At 41.5% G+C, this 27,858-nt stretch overlaps 2 protein-coding genes across 7 annotated transcripts in view; one reads left to right on the top strand and one right to left on the bottom strand.

The window, feature by feature from the left end:
• Positions 1-27,858, top strand: part of LOC139565532 (cadherin-22-like) — a 316,857-nt gene that overhangs the window by 145,600 nt on the left and 143,399 nt on the right. For both annotated transcript variants that reach the window (XM_071385969.1, XM_071385959.1), the window contains exon 2: positions 22,395-22,593. The gene's annotated coding sequence lies outside the window, so the exon portion shown is untranslated. The remainder of the gene's footprint in view (positions 1-22,394; positions 22,594-27,858) is intronic.
• On the bottom strand, positions 1,929-6,383 carry LOC139565514 (putative nuclease HARBI1). 5 transcript variants are annotated; one of them, XR_011672916.1, is made up of 12 exons: positions 6,003-6,383; positions 5,639-5,709; positions 5,375-5,551; positions 5,223-5,284; positions 5,054-5,140; positions 4,925-4,966; positions 4,682-4,856; positions 4,567-4,602; positions 3,914-4,468; positions 3,729-3,844; positions 3,521-3,632; positions 2,412-3,426 (listed from the first exon to the last, which is right to left on the bottom strand). XR_011672916.1 is itself a non-coding variant. In XM_071385930.1 (12 exons), exons 9-12 carry the CDS (start codon positions 4,383-4,385, stop codon positions 3,056-3,058), a joined length of 1,071 nt encoding a protein of 356 aa, XP_071242031.1. In that variant the 5' UTR covers positions 4,386-4,468; positions 4,567-4,602; positions 4,682-4,856; positions 4,925-4,966; positions 5,054-5,140; positions 5,223-5,284; positions 5,375-5,551; positions 5,639-5,709; positions 6,003-6,383; the 3' UTR covers positions 2,423-3,055. The 5 variants fall into 5 exon arrangements, 3 of the variants coding, with proteins under 3 accessions (XP_071242031.1, XP_071242023.1, XP_071242048.1); XM_071385930.1 differs by having other exon boundaries at positions 2,423-3,426; XR_011672917.1 differs by lacking the exon at positions 3,729-3,844 and having other exon boundaries at positions 1,929-3,426.

Raw genomic sequence — 27,858 nt, 5'->3', positions numbered from 1 at the left:
TACACATAACTTCTTGTTACTGTTGCTGAGCCAATCAAGGACCTGATTGGTGAACCACCGATAGCTCTTTGTCTGTTGGCAAGGATAATCACACACAGTGTTTAAAACATACATGATTACATTGTGCATGTTCATTTATACAGTCATTTAAAAAATATATCTTTTCACCAGGATTTGAACCTCTTGGTTCACGGTACTCCGGTGTTCCTGCTACACCATCATGTCCGTGTCAGATGTCACTTAATCTGACTATTCTCATAATTGATTTTATTAACTTATTTCAGCAAAGGACTTTCTGTATAGTTCTGTAAAGTGTATTCACCTTATTGCTTACACCTATCAAGTTGTTTCAGATCTATACAAGTGCCTAGGGAGAAGGGTTTATGGTTTCTTCTGGACAGGGCCTAACTATACTGTCGCAATAAGCACATGCTCTAGAGATAACCCTTATTGGAACAGGGGTTAGGGCATTTGTCTTTGGTGTTGGTGACCTAAGTTTGAACTCACCTGCTAGGGGAGTATCCTTACTTGATGGAATATTCTGTGAACCCTTTTGAAAACTGGACACAGGAATGTTCTTGCAACATCCCGTGAAATGTTTCCAGCACATTAATATCAGAGGGGGTATGTTAAATGTATTCAGTTGTGCAACTGACTAGGTTTCCCCTTTGAATATTCAGAGAACATGGCAGCCATGTTTGGTGGAATATTCGCATAACCGTCAGAAAACTGGACACATGAATGTTCTTTCAACGTCTCATAAAACTTGTCTAGAATATTAATGGTGTATATTCTGAGAACATTGTAACCATGTTTTAAATAAGTTGAAGGGAATTTTCTCCTAACTTTAACACTAAAACTTGCAAAAAAAATTCTCAGAAGGTTTGTGCTAACATAGAATGTTCCCCTAACCAATGGCAAACTGGACACTCAAACATGAGGGGAATATTACGTGTAACATTACAAAAATGTTCTCTCTCCTTAGAATTGTTAGGTAGGATCACCTGTGGTTTTTGCTTCATTGTTTAGTAAATCAGGAGTATCTTGATATTTAAAATAGGAGCTTGATGAACATGTGGAAAGTCCAGGCAAGACTTGTTAATTTGTCTTGTTATCCAGCCCAGATTTCTCATAGCCACACTGTCACGTTCCTGACCTTATTTTCCTTTGTTTAGCTTTGTTTAGTTGGTCAGGACGTGAGCTGGGTGGGCAGTCTATGTTATTTGTTTCTTGTGTAGGTTGTTTTGTTAATTAGCCTTATATGGTTCTCAATCAGGGGCAGGTGTTTGATGTTTCCTCTGATTGAGAACCATATTAAGGTAGGCTGTTCACACCGTTTGTTTGTGGGTGATTGTCTTCCGTGTCAGTGTTTGTACCACACGGGACTGTTCCGTTTGTTTAGTCTGTACCTGTTCGTGCGTTCTTCGTTATATGTAAGTTCATATGTTCAGGTCTGTTGACATCGTTTGTTGTTTTTGTATAGTTTGTAAAAGTGTTTCGTTTCGTGTTCATCTTCGTTTAAAATAAATCAAACATGTATTCTCCACAAGCTGCGTTTTGGTCCGATGTGAATGAACGGGGAAGGAGTCTGTGAATCGAAACACTTTATCTAGAGATTGTCGAGTTCATAATGTCAGGCCTACTTTAAACGTACCGTAAGGTTTAATGAATCCTTCTTAGACCAATATATATATATATATATATATATATATATACACTGTATATATAAGTTGGAGTCATTTAAACTCGTTTTTCAACCACTCCACAAATTTCTTGTTACCAAACTATAGTTTTGCCAAGTTGGTTATGTAACGATTGTCGTCGGGAGAAGGAGAAGAGGACCAAGGTGCAGCGTGGTAAGTATTCATAAATACGTTTCTTTAATAAATATGAACACTAACAAAACAACAACACGACAAACGAACAGGGGCCTGTTGCACAAAACTAGGATAAGGGATTAAGCCAGGATATCTTGGTGATCCTGGCTCAATTGATCCGTAATCCGGTTGCACTAAAGATGGATAGGGGGCAGGAGGATATGTTATGGTATAAATTACCATGGAGATTTATTCTGTGGAGCTAGCCTGCTCCAGACCAGGCTAAATTCCAGGATCTATTTAATCTCATCCCTAATGTCAGTCAGCAGTCACCACAAATGGAAACCAATAGTTATTTCACTGCTCACTATACATTGTTATCACATATAACTAGACCCACTGTTATTATTTAAACGTTTGTGATCATTAATTTCAATGATTTTGGATAAAAAATGATTTTTAGATGATGTTGCTATCATTAGATAATTTACAGTTTCCCATAGACTATAAGGCTATATATAAAATGATAGAATATTAGGGCCACAGAGGGGAAAAAAACACAAGTCATAATATTGTAACCAGTTGATTTAAAGGAGGACAGTTGTTAAAATGACAGATGTGGGGCATTTCGTGAAATTGTACTTCAGTATGGTTTCATAAACAAAGACATGCTGATGTGCCAGAATATTAAGTATCACATTGTCATAAGTATCAAAACTGTAAAAACAATATGTAGCTTTTCTGCAGAAAGAACCAGCCTCATAAATTTATGACTTTATCCTTTTTCTTCAGTGTGGCCCTAGTACTCTGTCATATAAACAAATACACATTCCATATGAATATAAAAACACAATGTGTAACATTATGTTCCTTTATTGAATAAGGACAAAACAAAGCAGGTAAACCATCAGCTCCTTTCGAAACTGAAGTCACAGTGACTCTACAAGATGGAAAGCACAGAATCCAAGCATATTATACAAAATGATACATACACATTCAAAGGTCTGTATATAACACACCCTGCATGTCTGCACACTAAAATAAATGCAGGACAAATCCATACACATCAACTGAACAGACAAATGAATGGATGCAGTAGCCTCCCTGCAGCCTTGTATTACACACAGTATACCGCACAAACATCATAAGAGGCCAAATTCGTCAAAAAACGAACCCAAAAAAACTCAAATTACTCTGCCACCGCAGGACATATTTAACCAAAATTGAAAGCACACATACTAACTAAAATAATTCAACACATATTGGTCCCTCAGCAGCCGACCACTGTCGTCATCAGGGAAGATTGCCGGATTGTCCCAGTCCATGGCTGGTGGCACTCTGGGGGCCCTCTCCTTCCTCAGGCAGGCCACATTGTGGAGGACAGCACAAGCCACAGTAATATCACATGCCCTAACAGGGCTGACCCTTAATTTGTGAAGGCAGTGAAAGCGTGCCTTCAGGAGGCCAAAGGTCATTTCAACTCTGGCCCTGGTCCTGGCATGGGCATGGTTGTAGGCCTGCTGTGCTTCCTGGGGGTCTGTGAAAGGTGTCAGGAGAAAAGGCTGGCAGCCATACCCACTGTCTCCCAGCAACACACCAGAGAATTCACCTGTCAACACAAAATCTCATCATTACTACCTCATAAACACAGTGATATTCTTGACACAGCCATGATGGTTATAAATAGGGGTTGTGTGGCTTACCTTGTGATAGGCACTGATAGATTTCAGAGGCCCGAAAGATTCTGGAGTCATGGACTGAGCCAGGCCATTTTGCCACAACATTGCTGATCACACAGTCAGCATTGCAGACCATCTGAAATCATAAGATGAGGAATATTACACCAATCAATGCACATCACTGGCAATGCAGAGTGTTCGTCAATGGACAATATCAAAAAGTTATGTTCACCTGAACATTAATGCTGTGAAAGGATTTCCTATTCACAAAATCGGCCTCATGGGCACCTGAGGGGGCTTTTATCCTTATGTGTGTGCAGTCCACTGCACCAATGACATTGGGGAAACCTGTCACACAAAGTAATGAGTATCCTACTATGTGTTAACAGTTGTCCTGTAATTTGTAGATCCTCTTACCTGCAATCCTATAGAACTCCTCTTTGATGTCACAGAGTCTTCTGTGGCCAGGGAAGGAGATGAAGACATCTGCTAATGCTTTGATAGCCAGACACACACTCCTTATTGTGCGGCAAATTGTGGCCTTGTTCAGCTGTTCTGCATCCCCCACTGAGTACAGGAAGGCTCCACTAGCAAAAAAGCGCAAGGCCACACAAACCATTTGCTCCACACTCAGTGCATGGCTCCGTGCAGTGCGGTGCTTAATCCTGGGACCCAGTAGTCTGCATAGATACCTGATGCCATCTGCAGAAAACCTGTATCTTTCATATAGATGGTCATCAGGGAAGGCCAGTGGGTCCAACCGGTCCCTGAAGACCCTTTCTCGCCTGAAGGCTCTCCTCAGCACAAGTGCTTCTTCATCCACCACATCTCGCACGAATGGGCATGCCATTGTCAGAGCAGAAAGGAACACACAATTTTGGGCCTTCATATAGGCTAGTGGCCACACCTGGTGCTGGGGGGGTGGGCAAAAGAGGGCGATGCCTTATAACGATGACTTGGTTGTACTGATTGCTGGGAAAATAAAAAAAACCTTAGAAAGATGCCACCGTCCTGTGTGCTCACAATAAGAGCTCATATGTCATGGCTCACTTGACTTTACGAGAATATACCTAATTTTTATTTTGAGCTGTGTCATCTTCTTGGAGCTGGGGGAGGAAAGAAAAATAATGATTAATACATTTGTGTTACAGTTAGCATACAGTGTACATTGAAGGCATATCTCACCTCCCTCTCAAGTTTTTTTTATTTCAAGGTCCAGTTTCCTAATTGTCCTCTTTTTTATTTCGGACTCCAGTGCAAGATTTTCCATCTTTTTCTTCTTGTACTGAATGTCTATGTCTGCCAGTTCTATTTGGCGCCGGAGGTGGTTGCCATACAACTTTCTGATAGCTTGTGAGCTCTGTGAACACAATACAATTAGCGCAGCTGGAATTTGGCAGGATGTGGTGTCCTTTTATTAATACGCACTATGTTGCCAGGCTGGTTTTCCCACTGTATAGCATCTGGGTCCTGTAAAAGAAATTCGATTTTTTGATTTTGATGAGGACTCCTCACCATTGTAGAGTAAATAGTACTTTCACAGTCTTAACATGATACCTCATGCCTTCTGGAATCCAGAGAGATGGTCTCCTCCTCATCATCGTCTCCATCATGTGCTGTTGCTGCTGCACTGGGGCCTTCACCCTATCACATTTAATCGGATTCATATTGAAGCTAGTAGACAAGACATGCCAGGCCTACAGTATGCCTTTGATGGAGTACTCACTGGATCAGCATCGTCTGGTGCTTGTGCTGGTGGCTCTAACAGGAACACAGTGCTGCCAGACACTGCAAGGCAATAGGTAAACCAAAGTCAGACAGTCCAAATTGATTCAATATGAATGTGGTTGTATCCCATGTAGAGATGGAAGGACATACCTTGAATGAAGCGGGTGGCATCTTGGGAGGAACCTATGCTCGTCTCTTTCCCCCCAGGGATCCCCTCTAAGACGGGCCTGCCTTTATTTAGCTCCAAGGCCATGTCCTCTGCTGGGGTAAGGTCAGCCTTTGGTGACCCACCACCCGTGCCTTGTCTGTGGGTATTCTTTTTCACTGCTAAAACAGTACAGACAATGTGTGAGCAGGCACCTTCTGGGTACAATATATGCTTGTGCTTTGTTAAATATTAGTCAGGGACCATACCATTCTGCAGAATGTTCTTGTATTTGATTTTGACCTGCTGCCATGTCCGTTTTGGCCCGTTCATGTTTAATCTACACACACACACACACACACACACACACATTTAATGGAGTCACACTGCAAAAAATTACTTGGTATTTTTGTCTTGTTTTCAGTAAAAATATCAAAAAATGTATCATAGCTTTATACAGTGTGATGGAGTTACTTTACACAATTTCACTCATATCTGCAGTGCATTTCAATTAAAAATTTAACCGTTTCATAATTACAGTACAACTGCATTTTTGGAGATGTGAATTAAATATTTGAATTGTAATTGTGATGTTTCAGCGGAGCGGTGAGTGTGTAATTGTGCACTACTTACGCATTCAGGCGGTCTGCAATACTTTGCCACGCTTTTTCTCTTTGCTTTATCACTGTGGCGGTGTTGCCTTTCTTCTTAATTATATCTTTTACCTCCTCGTATGCCTCCATGAGGATTTGTGCTTCCGACGGTGAAAAGTACGCGGCTCTAGTTGCCATGGTAAATCAGTTAATCTGTGATCTGTGGCGGGGTCTATTTGAGTGAGCCGTGAGCGCGCACCTATCCAGGATTGGTTTCACCTGGCTTAATGAATCCGTGTCTGCTCATCCTGGCTTGGTCTTTGTGCAACCAATTAAGCCTGGACGCACATGTTTTGGCTTCATTGAGCTCAGCTGAGTCATTTATCCCGGATGTCTTAATTCTACTTTTGTGCAACAGGCCCCAGTTCTGAAAGGTGACGACAAACACTAAACAGAAAATAATCACCCACAACTCAAAGTGGGAAAACAGGCTACCTAAATATGGTTCTCAGAGACAACGATAGACAGCTGCCTCTGATTGAGAACCACACACGGCCAAACACAAAGAAATAGACAACATAGAACACCAGACATAGAATGCCCACCCAAACTCACGCCCTGACCAACCAAAATAGAGACATAAAAAGGATCTCTACGGTCAGGGCGTGACAGGTTAGGACATCTACTTTGTGCACGACAAGTAATTTTTCCAACAATTGTTTACAGACAGATTATTTCACTTAACTCACTGTATCACAATTCCAGTGGGTCAGAAGTTTACATACACTAAGTTGACTGTGCATTTAATCATTTAATTGGAAAATTCCCGAAAATTATGTCATGGCTTGAGAAGCTTCTGATAGGCTAATTGATATAATTTGACTCAATTGGAGGTGTACCTGTGGATGTATTTCAAGGCCTACCTTCAAACTGTGCCTGTTTTCTTGACATCATGGGAAAATCTAAAGAAATCAGCCAAAACCTCAGGAAAAAAATTGTAGACCTCCACAATTCTGGTTCATCCTTGGAAGCGATTTCCAAACGCCTGAAGGTACCACGTTCATCTTTACAAACAATAGTACGCACGTATAAACACCATGGGACCACGCAGCCGTCATAACGCTCAGGAAGGAAATGCGTTCTGTCTTCTAGAGATGAATGTACTTTGGTGAGAAAAGTGCAAATCAATCCCAGAACAACAGCAAAGGACTTGTGAAGATGCTGGAGGAAACAGGTACAAAAGTATCTATATCCACAGTAAAATGAGTCCTATATCGACATAACCTGAAAGGCCGCTCAGCAAAGAGAAGCCACTGCTCCAAAATCGCCATAAAAAAGCCAGACTACGGTTTGCAACTGCACATGGGGACAAAGATCGTACTTTTTGGAGAAATGTCCTCTGGTCTGATGAAGCAAAAATAGAACTGTTTGGCCATAATGACCATAGTTATGTTTGGAGGAAAAGGGGAGGCTTTGAAGCCAAAGAACACCATCCCAACCGTGAAGCACAGGGGTGGCAGCATCATGTTGTGGGGGTGCTTTGCTGCAGGAGGGCCTGGTGCACTTCACAAAATAGATGGCATCATAAGGAGGACAATTATGTGGATATATTGAACAACATCTCAAGACATCAGTCAGGAAGTTAAAGCTTGGGTCTTCCAAATGGACAATGACCCCAAGCATACTTCCAAAGTAGTGGCAAAGTGCCTTAAGGACAACAAAGTCAAGCTATTGGAGTGGCCATCACAAATCCCTGACCTCAACCCAATAGAAAATCTGTGGGCAGAACTGAAAATGCATGTGTGAGCAAGGAGGCTTGCTCACAAAAAGTGTTGATCCCAAATGACCTAAGACAGGGAATTTTTACTTTGATTAAATGTCAGGAATTGTGGAAAAACTGAGTTAAATGTATTTGGCTAAGGTTTATGTAAACTTCCGACTTCAACTGTAGGTGGTTAAAAAAATGTTGGTATCAAATGCCATGCTCTATAAAGAGTGGGAAAGGTGTTATGCCATATTCTCCCTATATGTAGTACAACTTGAATATTTTGTGAATCATCTATGTAGTGCTTATGATTGCTGATCTGATTGCTCGATGAAGCCTTCATAAGGTACAGTCTGTTAAAAGTGTGGCCATAATGACCAATGTATCTTCTCAGTGCTTATAAAGGGTGATTTCGAACCATGTACACCAAGAACAACATCCAGCTAACCCAGCCTTAATGACTATCAATGAGACGGGCCAATGGTAGAGACGCAAATCAAGTAAATGCTGTATTTTAGCAGCGACATGAAAATGCGTCACCTCGCTTGTCAGATCATCAAAGTTCACGGGATGATATACAGTGGGGAGAACAAGTATTTGATACACTGCCGATTTTGCAGGTTTTCCTACTTACAAAGCATGTAGAGGTCTGTCATTTTTATCATAGGTACACTTCAACTGTGAGAGACGGAATCTAAAACAAAAATCCAGAAAATCACATTGTATGATTTTTAAGTAATTAATTTGCATTTTATTGCATGACATAAGTATTTGATCACCTACCAACCAGTAAGAATTCCGGCTCTCACAGACCTGTTAGTTTTCCTTTAAGAAGCCCTCCTGTTCTCCACTCATTACCTGTATTAACTGCACCTGTTTGAACTCGTTACCTGTATAAAAGACACCTGTCCACACACTCAATCAAACAGACTCCAACCTCTCCACAATGGCCAAGACCAGAGAGCTGTGTAAGGACATCAGGGATAAATTGTAGACCTGTACAAGGCTGGGATGGGCTACAGGACAATAGCCAAGCAGCTTGGTGAGAAGGCAACAACTGTTGGCACAATTATTAGAAAATGGAAGAAGTTCAAGATGACGGTCAATCACCCTCGGTCTGGGGCTCCATGCAAGATCTCACCTCGTGGGGCATCAATGATCATGAGGAATGTGAGGGATCAGCCCAGAACTACACGGCAGGACCTGGTCAATGACCTGAAGAGAGCTGGGACCACAGTCTCAAAGAAAACCATTAGTAACGCACTACGCCGTCATGGATTAAAATCCTGCAGCGCACGCAAGGTCCCCCTGCTCAAGCCAGCGCATGTCCAGGCCCGTCTGAAGTTTGCCAATGACCATCTGGATGATCCAGAGGAGGAATGGGAGAAGGTCATGTGGTCTGATGAGACAAAAATAGAGCTTTTTGCTCTAAACTCCACTCGCCGTGTTTGGAGGAATAGAAGGATGAGTACAACCCCAAGAACACCATCCCAACCGTGAAGCATGGAGGTGGAAACATCATTCTTTGGGGATGCTTTTCTGCAAAGGGGACAGGACGACTGCACCGTATTGAGGGGAGGATGGATGGGGCCATGTATCGCGAGATCTTGACCAACAACCTCTTTCCCTCAGTAAGAGCATTGAAGATGGGTCGTGGCTGGGTCTTCCAGCATGACAACGACCCAAAACACACAGCCAGGGCAACTAAGGAGTGGCTCCGTAAGAAGCATCTCAAGGTCCTGGAGTGGCCTAGCCAGTCTCCAGACCTGAACCCAATAGAAAATCTTTGGAGGGAGCCGAAAGTCCGTATTGCCCAGCGACAGCCCCGAAACCTGAAGGATCTGGAGAAGGTCTGTATGGAGGAGTGGGCCAAAATCCCTGCTGCAGTGTGTGCAAACCTGGTCAAGAACTACAGGAAACGTATGATCTCTGTAATTGCAAACTAAGGTTTCTGTACCAAATATTCAGTTCTGCTTTTCTGATGTATCAAATACTTATGTCATGCAATAAAATGCAAATGAATTACTTAAAAATCATACAATGTGATTTTCTGGATTTTTGTTTTAGATTCCTTCTCTCACAGTTGAAGTGTACCTATGATAAAAATTACAGACCTCTACATGCTTTGTAAGTAGGAAAACCTGCAAAATTGTCAGTGTATCAAATACTTGTTCTCCCCACTGTAGTATTTACGTAGCCCAGTATGCCACCCCACCGCGTTTGCCAGCTGTTTTGATTGCAAATCACTGTTGATGCTCTAAGTTTTGCATTTCACAGAGGAGCCATTTGCACACTGTATTTTCAGTCTTCGTCCCAAATGACACCCTATTCCTTATATAGTGCATGGCCCCATTTAGAGAATAGGGAGACATTTGCGAAGCACACAGTGATTTATGTCACTTCTGCTGCGCTCGAGGTCGCCAGGCTGCTCATCATTACGCACACCTGTCACCATCGTTACGTGCACCAGCGCTTCATTGGACTCACCTGGACTCCATCACGTCATTAAATGCCTCCCCTATATCTGTCACTTCCTAAGTTTAATTCCCGTGTCTGCATTGATGTTGTTTTGTTTCTCTTGTCCAGACGCTGTTCTTGTTTAGTTTCATGTCAATTTATTATTAAATCTTCACCCTGTACTTGCTTTCCGTCTCCCAGCGTCTGTCGTTACGGAACCGTTACAGATCTTCCAATGCGAACATGTGGCTCTAGGGATATGAAACCTAGGGTGGAAGCGGCTTCGTCCCTATCTGTTTGCCGTGTAAGTTTGTGATGTCTGATACGGAGACAATCTGTTTTAATTACTGCTCCCGACGTTGTCAGCCTCCCCGAAAGTTGGCACGGAACAAATCTGAGATCTGTGTTATACTGTGTGTTAACGACCTCCTCGCAAGTTAATATTTTGGGGGCTGAACTATTTATCAATGTGGATCTCTGCCAGTTTCTCTCCAAGGAGAATGCTGTGTACTAGTGGTTTTTCCGTAGCTGCCACATATTCCAGGCAAATGTGTAATGGTGGAGTGAGAGTCTCTAACTGCAGACCCGGGATTTCAAACCCACGCCAAGAAAGCCCAACATACTCTAGAAGCAACGTCGATACCACTTTGTGTCTCCAACGACAGTACTTCAGATCCCATCGAGGAATTTACAATGCTAATGTAGCCATCCATTACACATGTATGTATATACTGTATAAATATTTTTAAAGCAGCATTCCATAGCAGGGGAAGGCATGTAGTGGGTGGTGGGCAGTGTTGAATGTGCAGACATCAGTCAGTGGCCTGTCTGTAGCAGAGCTGTCTGTGAGAGAGAGGAGAGAGAGAGAGAGGCCTGTCTGTAGCAGAGCTGTCTGTGAGTAGGTATGTTGCGGTGACCATATTACCGCCACACCATACAATTGTCTCATATCATGTGCTGAACCTTAAAATGGGCTGTAAGGTACCCGGCAAGGTTGACCAGGTTTACCTTTTCGAAAAAATGGTACATTCATTTCCCTTAATGTCAAAACAGGGGGTTCTACAAATTGTTTATTTACCCATAGTAATACAGATGTCATCCAACCCTGCAGCAGGACCAATTTACCACGACAATACTTCACTTGGGATGGGGCATCCTCTCCTTTCTCTCGCAGTCTTCTTTATGGGAATCTAATGGCCACCCGGGGTGTGGGCTTACCTGGGCTTGAGGAGGCAGGGAGGCAGCTACAACACATTGGGAGGTTGAGGGGAAACACACACACACACACACACACACTGGGAGACTGGCCTTCACCGACTACAGCCCGGTCTAATGGGAATCTCATGGCTGAGTACGCAGGATGTATGGTGGAGAAATGAAAGTATTCCAGTTGTGCGGCTGACATGGAAAATGAACTCCACTGTGAGGGAGAGCAGCGGGGAAAGTGGGAAGGCTGCTGCTGCTGCTGATAGAAATTGTCCACAAATGGGATTAATGATGAAGTGGTCAAATCAGAGCCAAGGTGTTTGTTTTCTTCCCAGACAGCGAGACAGTCGAAAGTCATCCAGTGCTCCCGCTTGTCTTCTCACACTGATGCAATGAAGCTTTGTAGTTATCGGCTAGATGGTTTGGTTGTCCCTGTTGCTTTGGTGGATCTGGATTGTAGTGGTGGAAAATGCCCCTGTACACGTACATGGTGTATTGTTTGTTTTGTTGAGGTAAAGTACGTATTTGTTCCATTTATTGAGATAGGATTTCTTTTGTTACAGAATATTATATCCCTGAATTTGTACAGATAAAGGAAAAGCATAAGATATTTGTGCTTCTGAAGTCCCCATAACATTTTTATTGGCCTGAATATATTGAGACAGACTGTATATACAGTAGCATAGGAGGTTGGTGGCATATTAATTGAGGAGGACGGGCTCATGGTAATGGCTGGAGTGGAATTGGTGGAATGGTCACAAATACATCAAACACATAGTCTCAGTGTGTTTGATGCCATTCCATTTACGTTCCAGCCAATATTATGAGCCGTCCTCCCCTCAGCAGCCTCCACTGGTACATAACATGACTATAATTATTACATGATCCTAGGCCCCATGCTCTTCTCAATTTACATCAACAACATATGCTCAGGCAGTAGGAAGCTCTCTCATCCATTTATATGCAGATGATACAGTCTTATACTCAACTGTCCCCTCCCCAGATTTTGTGTTAAACGCTCTACAACAAAGCTTTCTTTGTGTCCAACAAGCTTTCTCTGCCCTTAACCTTGTTCAGAACACCTCCAAAACAAAGGTTGTGTGGTTTGGTAAGAAGAATGCCCCTCTCCCCACAGGTGTGATTACTACCGCTGAGGCTTTAGTCACCTCATACAAGTACTTGGGAGTATGGCTAGACGGTACACTGTCCTTCTCTCAACACGTATCAAATCGCTCCTCTTTCACCCCAGCTGCCAAGCTGACCCTGATTCAGATGACCATCCTACCCATGCTAGATTATGGAAACATCATTTCAGTGGTGGAAAAAGTACCCAATTGTCATACTTGAGTAAAAGTATAGATACCTTAATAGAAAGTTATGCCAGTAAAATACTACTTGAGTAATAAGTCTAAAAGTATTTGGTTTTAAATATACGTACGTATCAAAAGTAAATGTAATCGCAAAAATGTACTTAAGTATCAAAAGTTCAAGTATTAATCACTTAAAATTCTTTACATTAAGGAATGCAGATGGCACCATTTTTTTGTTTGTAAAATGTACGGATAGTCAGGGGAATACTCCGATACTCCGAGATTATTTACAAAAGATGTGTTTGTACTTAGTGAGTCCGCCAAGCCACAGGCAGTAGGGATGACCACGTGTTCTCTTGATAAGTGCGTGAATTTGACTATTTTCCTGTCCTGCTAAGCATTCAAAATGCAATGAGGACTTTTGGATGTCAGAGAAAATGTATGGAGTAAAAAGTAGAAGTAAAAGTTGTCAAAACTATATCTAGTTAAGTAAAGTACAGATAACACCAAAAACGATTTAAGTAGTACTTTAAGTATTTTTACTTATGTACTTTACACCACTGCGTAATTTATAGATCGGCAGGTAAGGGTGCTCTCGAGCGGCTAGATGTTCTTTACCATTCGGCCATCAGATTTGCCACCAATGCTCCTTATAGGACACATCACTGCACTCTATACCCGTCGCAAGGCCCACTGGTTGTTGCTTATTTATAAAAACCCTCTTAGGCTTCACTTCCCCCTATCTGAGATATCTACTGCAGCCCTCATCCTCCACATACAACACCCGTTCTGTCAATCACATTCTGTTAAAGGTACCTAAAGCACACACATCCCTGGGTTGCGCGTCTTTTCAGTTTGCTGCAGCTAGCCACTGGAACGAGCTGTAACAAACACTCAAACTGGACCGTTTTATGTCAATCTCTTCATTCAAAGACTCAATCATGGACAAGCTTACTGACAGTTGTGGCTGCTTTGCGTGATGTAGTGTTGTCAATCAGTCAATCAATTTTATTTTATATAGCCCTTCGTACATCAGCTAATATCTCGAAGTGCTGTACAGACACCCAGCCTAAAACCCCAAACAGCTAGTAATGCAGGTGTAGAAGCACGGTTGTCTCTACCTTCTTGCCCTTTGTGCTATTGTCTGTGCCCAACAATGTTTGTACCCTGTTTTGTGCTGCTACCATGTTGTGCTGCTACGATGTTGTTGTCATGTTGTGTTGCTATAATGCTGTGCTGTCATGCTGTGTTGTCATGTGTTGCTGCCATGCTATGTTGTCGTCTTAGGTCTCTCTTTATGTAGTGTTGTGTTGTCTCTCTTGTCGTGATGTGTGTTTTGTCCTATATTTTTATTATTAATCCCAGCCCCCATCCCCGCAGGAGGACTTTGCCTTTTGGTAGGCTATCATTGTAAATAAGAATTTGTTCTTAACTGACTTGCCTAGTTAAATAAAACATCAAATAAATATTATAAAATAAAGTTATAAACATAACAATTTGAATGACCGTCATTCAAAAACAGAATATTAGCGTAAACATAAATTTGATCAGCATATTTCTTTAATGAGAAAATAAAGTATATATATACTAACATTCCTCTTGAATAGTTTCACCAGTTTTTGTGCTTGTCTCCGCCTATCTTCCTCATTATCCCCAGTGTATTTATGCCTGTGTTCTCTGTTTGTCTGTTCCCAGTTCGTCTTGTCAGGTCTTACCTGCCTGACTCTGCGTGTTTTCCCGTCTCCCTCCTTTCTCAAGTTCTGTTTCCTAGTTTCCCCGGCTCTGACCATTTCTGCATGCCCTGACCCTGAGCCTGCCTGCCGTTCTGTACCTGCCTGACTCTGACCCGTTTACGAACCTCTGACTGTCCTGACCCCGAGCCTGCCTGCTGTTCTGTACCTTTTTGACTCTGCCCTGGATTACGGACCTCTGCCTGCCTTTGACCTGTCTTTTTGCCTGCCCTCTGTTTGGGTCAGTAAACATATGTGACTCTAGCTGTCTGCATCTGGGTCTTATCCTTAGTTCTGATATTCATTTGTATTTTGGTTTCATGTTAAATATTGAATCTGCAATAGGGGAAACAGTGCCACTGACGCCCCCACCGCTGTTGTTACTGTTTTAGTTTTGTTGACCAAGCAGAGGTGAGAAGCATTGTGCAATAACATTTTCTGCTGTTCTATCGAGCCAGCAATGATGGTCGAGGGAAAAAACAGTGTTTGTTGTTTGCAGTAGCTTCTTTGTTGCAATATCAGAAATGGATGTGGCAGTTTCACCATTAAGGATTCCAGCGTTAACCATTCTTTACTAATTGAATACCTTGTTTGGGCCTTAGATTCTTGTTCTTTCTCATGTGGGTTAATATGAACTTTGAACACTTTACGTGTCAATACGCAGTGTGCATGAACACACCCAATTAGCACCCTTTCTGTCTCAGTGCCTTCATGGCCTGTTTGTATAGCTCTTCTGCATATCTTTACTGCACTAGTGGGCTCTAAAACATATAGATCTTTAAGAGTAAACAGTGAAGTCATTTAAAGGGCTAGTTCAATGATTTACTTTTGCAGTTTGATCTGAAAATGCTAATATTAGCATTTGTGGCTATTTTAACAAAACCAAATTGTGGATTGTGGTCATTCCTTGTCCATAGACTGCTTTCAAGGTAAGGAAATAAGTATCTTAAAACCTGTTAGTGATCTCTTCCCGCACCAATCCCGTTAGCGGGATCGATTTGACAACATCCAGTGAAATTGCAGAGTGCCAAATTCAAACTACAGAAATATCAATATTCAAGACAACCGAAAATATAAGTGTAATACATCAAAATAAAGCTTAACTTCTTGTTAATCCAGCTGCAGTGTCTGATTTCAAAAAGGCTTTACAGCGAAAGCAGACCATGCGATTATCTGAGGACAGCGCCCCGCATACAAACACATGAAAATAATTTTCAACCAGGCAGATGGCAGCACAAAACGATATAATAAATGCCTTACCTTTGAAGATCTTCTTCTGTTGGCACTCCAAAATGTCCCAGAAACATCACAAATGGTCCTTTTGTTCGATAATGTCCTTCTTTATATCCCCAAAATGTCAATTTATTTGGCGCGTTTGATTCAGAAATACACCGGTTCCAACTCGCCCAACATGACTACAAAGTATCAAATACGTTACCTGTAAACTTGGTCCAAACATTTCAAACAACGTTTCTAATCTAACCTAAGGTATCCTAAAACATAAACAATCAATAAAATTTAAAACGGAATATACTGTGTTCAATACCGGATAAAAACAATGTGAAGCGCGTTCCAGTTCACGCGCACCAAACTGAAGAGTCCAGTTGGCTTTATACTCACAAAGAACAGCCCAACTTCTTAATTTCTCAAAAGAAAAACATCAACCAATTTCTAAAGACTGTTGACATCTAGTGGAAGCCATAGGAACTGCAACCAGGTTCCTATTAAATAGGGATTTCAATAGAAAAATAATGGGAAATACTATGACCTCAATTCTTTTTTTCCTGGATGGTTTGTCCTCGGGGTTTCGCCTGCCAAATCAGTTCTGTTATACTCACAGACATTATTTTAACAGTTTTAGAAACTTTAGAGTGTTTTCTATCCAAATCTACCAAATATATTATATGCATATCCTAGCTTCTGGGCCTGAGTAGCAGGCAGTTTACTTTGGGCACGCTTTTCATCCGGACGTGAAAATACTGCCCCCTATCCCTAAGAGGTTTTAATATATAACATTGCTGAATGATCCCTTTAAAATCCCTTTGCAATGTGAAACAAAGCAGTAGAATATGTTTGATTGAGTGCACTCTGGACTCACTGGGTCAGTGGGCTATATACCGATCGAGGAAGCTCAACATAGTAACAAATATACAGATTATGCCCCTGCTGTTGTGTGTGATTAGCTTAGCTACCATCAATTGACAGGCCACGCAGCAGCACCTGAGTGATGATGGCTAATTATGATGTAATGAGGACCTCCTCAGAGAGACATGCCATGACTTGTGGATGATTGATCACATTGGACATGGTCCAGATTTGGGTCTCTAGACTCTTCATCACCTCGGCTCTGTCAAACCCCTGGCCCTAACCTCGACCCCTTAACGAACCGGAACTGGCAGGTACCCATGCTTTTCTGCTGTTCCGTTCTGGGCCCGACAGCTGTCAGCTGCCTTGGCCGTCCCTTGTCTTTCAGTGTCAGCGAGCTTTCTGTCTTTGCCAGTGGGGAGTAGTCTGGCCTCAGAGATTTCTCAGTTCTCCCTGCTCTCTGTTGTGGCCCCTGATCATTGGCCAAAGCTGGGGCTTCCAGTGCGCCAGATGAGCGATTGAGTAATTGTGCAGCTGGTACCCCATGTGCGTGCCTGCACCACGGTGGTGGGCAGCGTTGAATGTGCAGACATCAGTCAGTGGCCTGTCTGTAGCAGAGCTGTCTGTGAGAGAGAGGAGAGAGAGAGAGGCCTGTCTGTAGCAGAGCTGTCTGTGAGTAGGTCTGTTGCGGTGACCATATTACCGCCACACCAGCGGTCACGAGTCATGAAGGCAGTTCAATTCCACATGACCGTTTAGTCACGGTAATTAGGCTTCTCCAAGCTCAGATGCTGCTGCAGGTTATTAGTAGCCTACCAAACTTGCTAACTGCCTGGTACTCAGCACTCTATTGTCCCTCTATTGTCCCTCTAATCACTCTGACATCAATGCAAATGTTTTCAAAAATTGAATCAAACACTTCATGTTGTGCAACATTTCTATAGGCAATGCAATTGCGGGAGTGATGGCCGCTAATAAAAAGAGGAGGATCCCATCAGCTTTCTATAGGCTAGGCCTCCTATATTTATTTCTCAATGTATCCTAATATTAAGCACATTGCTTATATTTACAACAAGAGTATAGCCTATCTGGCTGGCATGAAAATAAACCATGGGGAAAAGCGTCCACCATTCACTATTTAAGTGCTTAGATTACATGTCTTTTTTCCACTGCCCCTGTTTCGATACAGGTGCATGATAATGGTCAATTCTAAATCAAAACAAATGTCACACACATATTATTTAGAATATGTAAAGACAAGATTAAATCAAGAATAGTCTTATGGGTGACAGTATTAGCCTATCACTTGTGAATTATATATTATCACTTGTGAATGATGCCCAGCATAAGAAACAATGCTTTTTTTGCGACTTGTTCGAATCATAGTCGCACACCTCATGTAGCCTAGCCCATGGGCCTATATGTTTTAATAAGGTTTATATCACAACTAAAGTGGCCAAATAACTTCTTACAATTAAGCACATGAATCCACTTTACAAGGGGTGTAGAGCCTAACTGGCATATGTAAGCAGCGCATGAGTTTCAAGTTTGTGGAGGTTAATTTATCATAAAAATGCACCTAGATAAAAAAAGAATTACATGCATAATTGTCACTTTTGATGGTGTTTTCCGCTAATGGAACATTTGCTGTGCTTATAATGTGAAGAAGTAGCCTAATAGTTTATCAATGTTTTAAGCTAAACGTTCTGATCTGTTGTGTCAGCTACATTGCATACATTTTTTATTTTGATGCTAGTGGTTGTATTAATGTGGGATCTACCGCATCCCACAACTGTCCCAAACTATGTTTGTAATATTTATTTCTCACACAGAATAAAATAGGTTGACTTATGTACAATGGGGGATAGTAGATTGACATAGGCTAGTGCTTTTGCTGTTCGTTAGGCCTACTCATCTTGTTGGCTGACAAAAAGTCAATGTCGACAGATCTTCAATATGCATCTCGGAATTGGATAAGGACGCGCGCAGTTGCGTCCCAGATGTGTCTGAGGAAGAACTGATCATGTGACAGAGAGCCATGTCAGGTTGTGCAGCACACTCAGGGAGAAGGGCACCACGCAGCACTCAAGGCCACAAAAGGCATGGATTTTTTTAAGGTGCATTACGGCCACAAAGGGGATGCCGCCGTGAAATTCGAGGCATTCTCAAGTGCTTGTCAAAATGTGAATGAGAAACTATTGGAGTGGGTACAGCCTGTGCAAAAAAAATAATAATTAGAGCTCATACCTTTTCAAGCGACTTTTTTCAAATATAATCATTAAATCAAAACCTATAGCCCAACTTTTGTAGAGCAAATAAAGTTACATTAAAGGATAGCCCCCTTTTCCCCCCAATTTTTGCCTAAAATGACATACCCAAATCTAACTGCCTGTAGCAAGGATATGCATATTCTTGGTACCATTTGAAAGGAAACACTTTGAAGTGAATTGAATGTAGGAGAATATAACAAAATAGATCTGATGGAAGAAAATACAAGAAAAAAACAAACACATTCACCATCTTTGAAATACAACAGAAACGTCCCACTAGACAAAACATTACAAACACCTAGCAGCAATGTAGATTGGTCACGAAAGTCAGAAAAGCAATACAATTAATCGCTTACCTTTGATGATCTTCGGATGTTTGCACTCACGAGACTCCCAGTTACATAATAAATGTTCCTTTTGTTCGATAAAGATTATTTTTATATAAAAAAACCTCCATTTGTTTGGCGCGTTATGTTCAGTATTCCACAGCCTTAGGAGGTCATCAAGGGTTGACAAATTCCAAATAGTATCCGTAAAGTTTGTAGAAACATGTCAAATGTTTTTAATAATCAATCCTCAGGTTGTTTTTAACATAAATAATCGATAATATTTCAACCGGACTGTAAACTATTCAATACAAGAGAGAAAGAAAATGTCTAGCTACCAGTGGCGCGCGCATGAACTAATGGAAGGACATTCAGCTATCCACTGACACGATTTGATAAATCTCGCTAATTATTCAGAATTAAAGCTTGAAACTATGTCTAAAGACGGTTCACACCTTGAGGAAGCCATAGGAAACGGAATCTGGTTGATATTCCTTTAAATGGACGAAAGGCAGGCAATGGAACAGTGATTTTTCAAAATAAGAGGCAATTCCGGGTTGGATTTCCTCAGGTTTTCACCTGCAAAATCAGTTCTGTTATACTCACAGACGATATTTTGACACTTTAGAGTGTTTTCTATCCTTCCCTGTCAATTATATGCATATTCTAGCATCTGGACCTAAGAAATAGGCAGCTTACATTGGGAACGTTATTTTTCCAAACATAAAATTCAGCCCCCTAGCTTCAAGAGGTTTTAATGCAGACAGAGAAGAGTTCCAACTTCTTAATCATAGCTGCAATTTTGTCCCGCACATTGAATATAGTTGTGGAGAGTCCCTGTAATCCTAGATCATTCAGGAGAATGATCTTCGCCATCAGTAGAGATACCAACATGAGCAGCAGCTATGTTTGGCTACATACGGACCGTTAGTGGAATTCCCACGAGAGAGTAACGTGATTGGATGTTCATTATTTGACTAAGCTAACTGTATTTGACATTGTGTTGTTATTTCGCTGAACACTAGATTATTTCATTTTAGGCAGTGAAACAAGGCTACTCAGGTGGAAAAAAACCTCACCCAAATATATAGCCCCGTTGGAAAATATAAATGGACTGTTTGAAATGGTGAAGAAAATTGATGAGTAATACAAGATATGCAAACATTATTGAAGTGGCATTATTAAAGTGACTAGTGTTCCATTTATTAAAGTGGCCAATGATTTCAAGTCTATGTAGGCAGCAGCCTCTCTGTGCTAGTGATGGCTGTTTAACAGTGATGGCCTTGAGATAGAAGCTGTTTTAGAAGCTGTCTTCTCGGTCCCAGCTTTGATGCACCTGTACTGACCTCGCCTTCTGGATGGTAGCGGGGTGAACAGGCAGTGGCTCGGGTGGTTGTTGTCCTTGATGATGTCCTGGAGGGCAGGTAGTTTGCCCCCGGTGATGCGTTGTTCAGACCGCAACACCCTCTGGAGAGCCCTACGGTTGTGGGCGGTGCTGTTGCCATACCAGGCGGTGATACACCCCGACAGGATGCTCTCAATTGTGCATCTGTAAAAGTGTGTGAGGGTTTTAGGTAACAAGACAACTTTCTTCAGGCTCCTGAGGTTGAAGAGGCGCTGTTGCGCCTTCTTCACAACGCTGTCTGTGTGGGTGGACCATTTCAGTTTGTCAGTGATATGTACACCGAGGAACATAAAACATTCCACCTTCTCAGCTGCTGCCGCTTCGACGTGGTAAGGGGGGTGGTCCATCTGCTGTTTCCAGAAGTCCACGATCATCTCCTTTGTTTTGTTGACATTGAGTGAGAGGTTATTTTACTGACACCACTATCCGAGAGCCCTCACCTCCTTCCTGTAGGCTGTCTCGTCATTGTCGGTGCTCAAACCTACTACTATTGTGTCATCTGCAAACTTGATGATTGAGTTGGAGGCGTGTATGCCCATGCAGTCATGGGTGAACAAGGAGTACAGGAGGGGGCTGAGCACACACCCTTGTGGGGCCCCAGTGTTGAGGATCAGCGAAGTGGAGATCTTGTTTCCTACCTTCACCATCTGGGGGTGGCCCATCAGTAAGTCCAGGACCCAATTGCACAGGGGTGGGTTGAGACCCAGGGCCTCAAGCTTAATGACTAGCCTGGAGGGTACTATGTTAATCTTCAAAGCAGGCAAAGAAAGTGTTTAGCTTGTCTGGCAGCAAGACATGTCCGCGACATGGCTGGTTTCCTTTTGTAGTCCGTGATTGTCTGTAAACCCTGCCACATACGTCTTGTGTCTGAACCATTGAATTGCGACTCCACTTTGTGTCGATATTGACGTTTTTCCTATTTGATTCCGTTGTGGAGGGAACGACTACTCTGTTTGTGTTCTGCCATATTCCCTGTCACCTTGCCGTGGTTAAATGCGGTGCTTCATGCTTTCAGTTTTGCACGAATGCTGCCATCTATCCACTGATTCTGGTTAGGGTAGGTTTTAAAAGTCACAGTGGGTACAACATCTCCTATACACTTCTTGATAAACTCAGTGACCGTCTTGGTGTACACGTCCATATTATTCCCAGAAGCTACCCAGAACATATCCCAGTCCGTGTGATCACAACATTCTTGAAGCGTGGATTCCGATTGGTCAGACCACCATTGAAAAGTCCTTCAGAAAAGAGTTTCTGCCTATAGGAAGGGGGGAGCAAAACTGAGTCGTGGTCAGATTTGCCGAAAGGAGGGCAGGGGAGGGCCTTGTGTGCATCCCGGAAGTTAGAGTAACAATGTTCCAGTGTTTTTCCAGTACGAGTGCTACAGTCAATATGCTGATAGAATCTTCCTAAAATTAGCTTTGTTAAAATCCCTAGCTACAATAAATGCAGCCTCAGGATATATGGTTTCCAGTTTGCATAAAGTCCAGTGAGTTCCTTAAGGGCCGTCGTGGTATCAGCTTGAGAGAGGATATACACGGCTGTGACAATAACCGAAGAGATTTCTCTTGGGAGATAATACGGTCGGCATTTAAATGTGAGGAATTCTAGGTCAGGTGAACAAAAGCACTTGAGTTTCTGTATGTTGTTACAATTACACCATGAGTCGTTAATCATGAAATATACACCCCCACCCTTCTTCTTCCCGGAGAGATGTTTATTCCTGTCGGCGTGATGCACTGAGAATCCAAGTGGCTGTATCGACTCCAACAGTATATCCCGAGAGAGCCATGTTTCCGTGAAACAGAGTATGTTATAATCCCTGATGTCTTTCTGGAAAGTTACCCTTGCCCTGATCTCGTCAACTTTGTTTTCTAGGGACTGGACATTAGCGAGTAATATACTCAGAAGCGGTGGATGGTGTGCACGCCTCCTAAGTCTGACTAGAAGACCGCTCTGACTCCCTCTTCTCCGGCGGCATTCTTTTGGGTCGGCCTCTGGGAATCAGTTCAAATTCCCTGGGTGGTGCGGACAAAGGATCCGCTTCGGGAAAGTCGTATTCCTGGTCGTAGTGCTGGTAAGTTGACGCCGCTCTGATATCCAATAGATCTTCCCGACTGAATGTAATAACACATAAGAAATAACACATAAAAAAACAAATTACTGCAAAGTTTCCTAAGGACTAGAAGCGAGGCAGCCCTCTGTCGGTGCCATTTTTTAAACATCATGCTTCTTTAGACCTGTCTAAAATAAATAATGGATTTATTGTGAAGGTGTAGACTATATTACATGGATTTATTAGACTTTTTAAAATTGCTTGTAGGCTGTGTGTAGGCAGGAGATGCTAAATGTGTTTATGTTAATTCACGTTCAAATACTGTGGGACCGAGAGTTAGTTGCTTCACAATCACAGGCTGACGAAATTTCATGACCGCCACAGCCCTATCTGTGAGAGAGAGAGACTAATAAAAATAGAGATAGTAGGAGGAATCCTCTTCTAAGCCTCACGCTGTGGGCAGATATAGATTTTTAGAGCTGTGCCTGTACTGGAGGGAACGAGAGAGGATAGGGAGGAAAGAGTGACAGAGAGGATGAGAGCGGAAAGCAGCAATTTGCGTAATTAGCTAGACTGACAATATACACTGAGTATACCAAACATTAGGAACACGTTCCTAATATTGAGTTGCCTTTTGCCTTTAGAACAACCTCAATTCATCGGGGGATTTACTCTACAAATCAAATCAAGCTTTATTTATACAGCACATTTCAGACATGGAATACAACACAATGTGCTTCACAGGGAAAAAAGCAAAAAAACAATGACAATAAAAAATTAAATATATTCTACACAACAAACATAAGTGGATGAAAAACAAAAGAATAACAGTCCCACTTTAAATGGCTTTTAGCTTATAAAGGCTTCATAAAGCCTTCATAAACACTTCATAAATGTGTTAGAAAGTATCTAACTGTATGTCATGCTTTATAAAGGGTTCATAAATGTGTCATAACTGTGTGACAATCACCAATGTCAAATGTGACATAACCAGCTATGTCGAATATGATCATGTGCTTTATTAAGGGTGACATGTTGTGTGCTGAAGGATGGCATACGCTCTAAAGTGAAGTCATGTTAGTAACATTACACCTAATCTCATTTCCAGAGACTTCCGGCTAAATGTGTGGAAGGCCTGGTGGACCAACGCATCAAACTTCGCCCTCACCAGTTAGGGTTAGGTTAAAAAACACATTTTAAGGAGATAAATTGTGGAAACAGGCATGGTTTAGCCATACTTATGACTTTGTGACCTATTTATGTACATATTATGTAGTGTTCTGTAATACTTAGTTTGAAGTGAGACTAGGGCTGTGGCGGTCATGAAATATCGTGAGCCAGTGATTCTCAAGAAAATACCTGCCAGTCTCACGGTAATTGACTGTTAATTAACATGAACACATTTAGCATCTCATGGCTTCCACACATGATGCAGACCTTTGGAACATCTACATTTAAAAAAGCTGTCATCAAGGCAAAGGGTGGCTACTTTGAAGAATCTAAAATATATTTTGTTTTTGTTTAACACTTTTTTGGTTACTACATTATTCCATATGTGTTCTTTCATAGTTTTAACGTCTTCACTATTATTCTACAATGTAGGAAACAGTAAAAATAAAGAAAAACCCTTGAATGAGTAGGTGTGTCCAAACTTTTGACTGGTAGTGTATGTTTGAAATTTGTTTTGATTTAGAATGGACCATTATCATGCACCTGTCTCGAAACAAGAGCAGTTGAAAAAATACATGTTATCTATGCACTTAAATAGCAAATGGTGGATGCATTTCCCGTGGTACATTTTCATGCCAGCCAGGTAGGTTATACTCCTGTTGTAAGGAGAAGCAATGTTAATATTCGGAGTAGAGAAATAAATATAATAGGTCTAACCTATAGAAAGCTGATGGGAGCCTCCTCTTTTTAATAGAGGCCATCACTCTGTTTTCTTACACAATTCCATAGCCTACAGAAATGTTGTGCAACATGGGCTCTCATGAAGTGTTTGATTCGATTTTTGATTACATTTGCGTTGATGTTGGAGTGATTAGAGGGACATTAGAATGCTGAGTACCAGGCAGTTAGCAAGTTTGGTAGGGACCAGCATCAGAGCTTGGAGAAGCCTAATTACCTTAACTAAATGGCAGAGGTGGGACCAAGTCATTGTTTTACAAGTCTTAGCACTCAAGTCCCAAGTAAAGACAGGCAAGTCCGAGTCATGTCTCAAGTCCTAAACTTTGAGTTTTGAGTCCTAAACAAGTCATAATGTGCTCTTCAACAAATGTAATACCATTTAATATTTTTAACAAGAGTAACAGTTAGTATATTACATTTACGCAAATCATGAATGCTTTTAAAAATATCGATATATTTTTTACTTTCCAAATAAGAGTTATGTTTCCATGGAAATACATGGGCAGCCATGAGAAAGGCCCCCCCTCCCATAGTGATCGACTATCGAGGATTGCTGGGGCGCAATCGGACGATGTAGGCTTGTACACAATCGCCCAACCTTGTTTTAGGAACAGCAGGCAGGATGTAGGCTACCAACTGCCTAGCCAGTTGTAGCTCAATCTTGGGTGCATTGATCACGTTCCCGCACTGATTGACTGTGTGGAGGCTCATTGATTTAACGTTACGTTAGCCTACATGATACACTAGTAAAGTAATAAAATATAATGCTGTTGCCTATATTAGCCACGACTTACCGTTCTTTATGCAGCTTCAAATGTCAAACAAAGTTGGAAATTGATGCGCCTCCGTCTGTAATTTTCTTCCCGCATGTTGCAATCATTTTCTTGTTGACACACCGTCGTCTTTATATCCGAAAATAAGAATTTTGGGTATCATCTTTCCAAGTGCTCCATCTGAATTCACCCGCCGACGTTCCTCTGCACTGTAATCCGTTAAATGAAGAGTTGATGTGCTGCACACTTTTTAAAATATTTGGGCTTGGGGAGGATATCAAGTCAGGTCGAGTCATAAGGCTCAAGTCCAAGTCAAGTCAGGAGTCATTGGTGTTAAAGTCGAGTTGCAAGTCATTGCAAGTCATCATATTTGAGTTGAGTTGCAAGTCATCATATTTGTGACTCGAGTCCACGCCTCTGCTAAACAGTCACGTCCAATTTGACTGCCTGCATGACTCGTGACCTCTGGTGTGACAGTGAAATGGCCACCTTAACAGCCCTAAGTGAGACACCTTCAGTCATTCATAACACATCCATATCACATGATGCTGTACTTACTGTAAAGTCATATCCCTCTGGTCATTTATAACACATACATAAATGCCTTGTATCATATGATGCTGTACTTACTATAAAGCCAGTTATCTTTGGTCATTCATAACACATACTTTATGACGTAACCACAAATGTATTAACACTTAGGGAATTATCATTGATAGCTAAAACAAATAGACCATACATATCCTTTTATTTCAATATTTTTTAAACAAATCAAATACATTAAGCTTCAAAAAGTTCAGCAATGCAATTACATCGAACATTACACACACTGTAAATAGTGTACAAGAGCTTGTTCCTGAGCTGGCGGACGAATGGTTCTTGCCTTTGGCTGCTGGAGGAACTGCATGTTGGTTCCAACCTTAAAAGTAACAACAAAGAAAGTTATCAGGTCTGTTAGGAAATGCCTTTGTCTCACTATCTGGATAAGGATATTTCTGTGCTGTGCTAGAAAAACTAAATGGGGAGATGGGAAACTCCATTTGATTTATATTATTATGTTCCTCTTTCATTTACAAATCTCAAGATGTGACTATGAGACCTGGTTGTATCTAGGGGGATTTTATTTTGCTGAACCTGCTAGCTAGAAAATGTTTCGCTAGCTATCAATTGCTGTGAAGTCACAGAAATGACTTGAAATAATGATAGAGGTGTCTACAGTACGTAATCTAACTCAACACTTAACTACTACAAACACATTTAAATTGCAATAAATAAAGGTTAACTTGCTTGTGTTTCACTATCCAGTGGCAACACAAGTAGGCATTTGATTTGTGAACTCATCACATGCACAGTACGCTACAGAAACCCTGCTAACCAAACAACAGTGCAGGGCATGCACACTAAATTAAAAGGACAACTACTAAAAAAAATCAAAGTTTCTTAGATTTTTCCCAGACCACAAAAGCCATCCCCTGATGTGAACACAGAAAATCAAATGTTGTTTTTCTATTTAAAAAGTGTGAATAAATTCAGGGAAAACAAGAAAAAAAAATGGAAATCCAAAACTGGAAAAACAAAACATAAAAAAAATGGAAAATGGTATTTGGAATAAAAACTGAATTAGGCAAAAACATATTTTATAAACATATTTTAAAAGGCCCTATCAATGTTTTTCTTCTGTGCATGACTGCACTTTAGAGTGTGTGTGTTATCCTGCAGCACATCATTTTGGGGAAAGTTGAGCTCCGGTCCAATATTGGCTATGTATGGATTAGGATTTGCAATGCTCTACCAAGATGCATGACAGGTTTATAAATGCTTTGCGAAGCCTCAATTGAATGATTTATAAAGCCTTTATTAAGTCATGCTTGTCACATTTGACACTGGTGGTATGTCACACAGTTATGCCACATTTATAAACCTTTTATGAAGCATGACATATGGTTATAGATGATGTGTAACACATGTATGTAGTGTTTATGAAGGCTTTATGAAGACTTTATAAGTTGCACGTCTTTTAAAGCACGACCAGAATAACAATAAAAACTGCGACTAAAAAGCACCGTAAGGAAAAGCAAAGCTAGAAAGGTGTGTTTTAAGATCTCTTTTAAATAGTGGTGTTTACAATGTGTTGAAATTGTTCAACAGGGATGCTGGCTCATGTTGACTCGATGTCCTTTGGGTGTTAGACCATTCTTGATTCACACGGGAAACTGTTGAGTGTGAGAAACCCAGCAGCGTTGTAGTTCGCCTGGCACCTACTACCATACCCCGTTCAAAGGCACTTAAATCTTTTGTCTTGCCCATTCACCCTCTGAAATGGCACACATACACAATCCATATCTCAATTGTCTCAAGGCTTAAAAATTATTCTTTAACCTTCATCTACACTGATTGAAGTGGATGAAACAAGCGACATCAATAAGGGATCATAGCTTTCACCTGGATTCACCTGGTCAGTCTACAGTATGTCATGGAAAGAGAAGGTGTCCTTGATGTTTTGCATTTTTTGCCAGTTGGCCAGTTGGCTGGTGTGTTTACGGACATATTCAATCCCCCACTATCTCAGTCTGCTGTCCCCACTTGCTTCAAGATGTCCACCATT

The sequence above is a fragment of the Salvelinus alpinus genome, chromosome 2, assembly GCF_045679555.1.
Source record: "Salvelinus alpinus chromosome 2, SLU_Salpinus.1, whole genome shotgun sequence".
In the NCBI taxonomy this organism is placed as follows: Eukaryota; Metazoa; Chordata; class Actinopteri; order Salmoniformes; family Salmonidae; genus Salvelinus; species Salvelinus alpinus.
The sequence above is the reverse complement of the archived record's forward strand: the minus strand, read 5'-3'. Positions and strand labels throughout refer to the sequence as shown.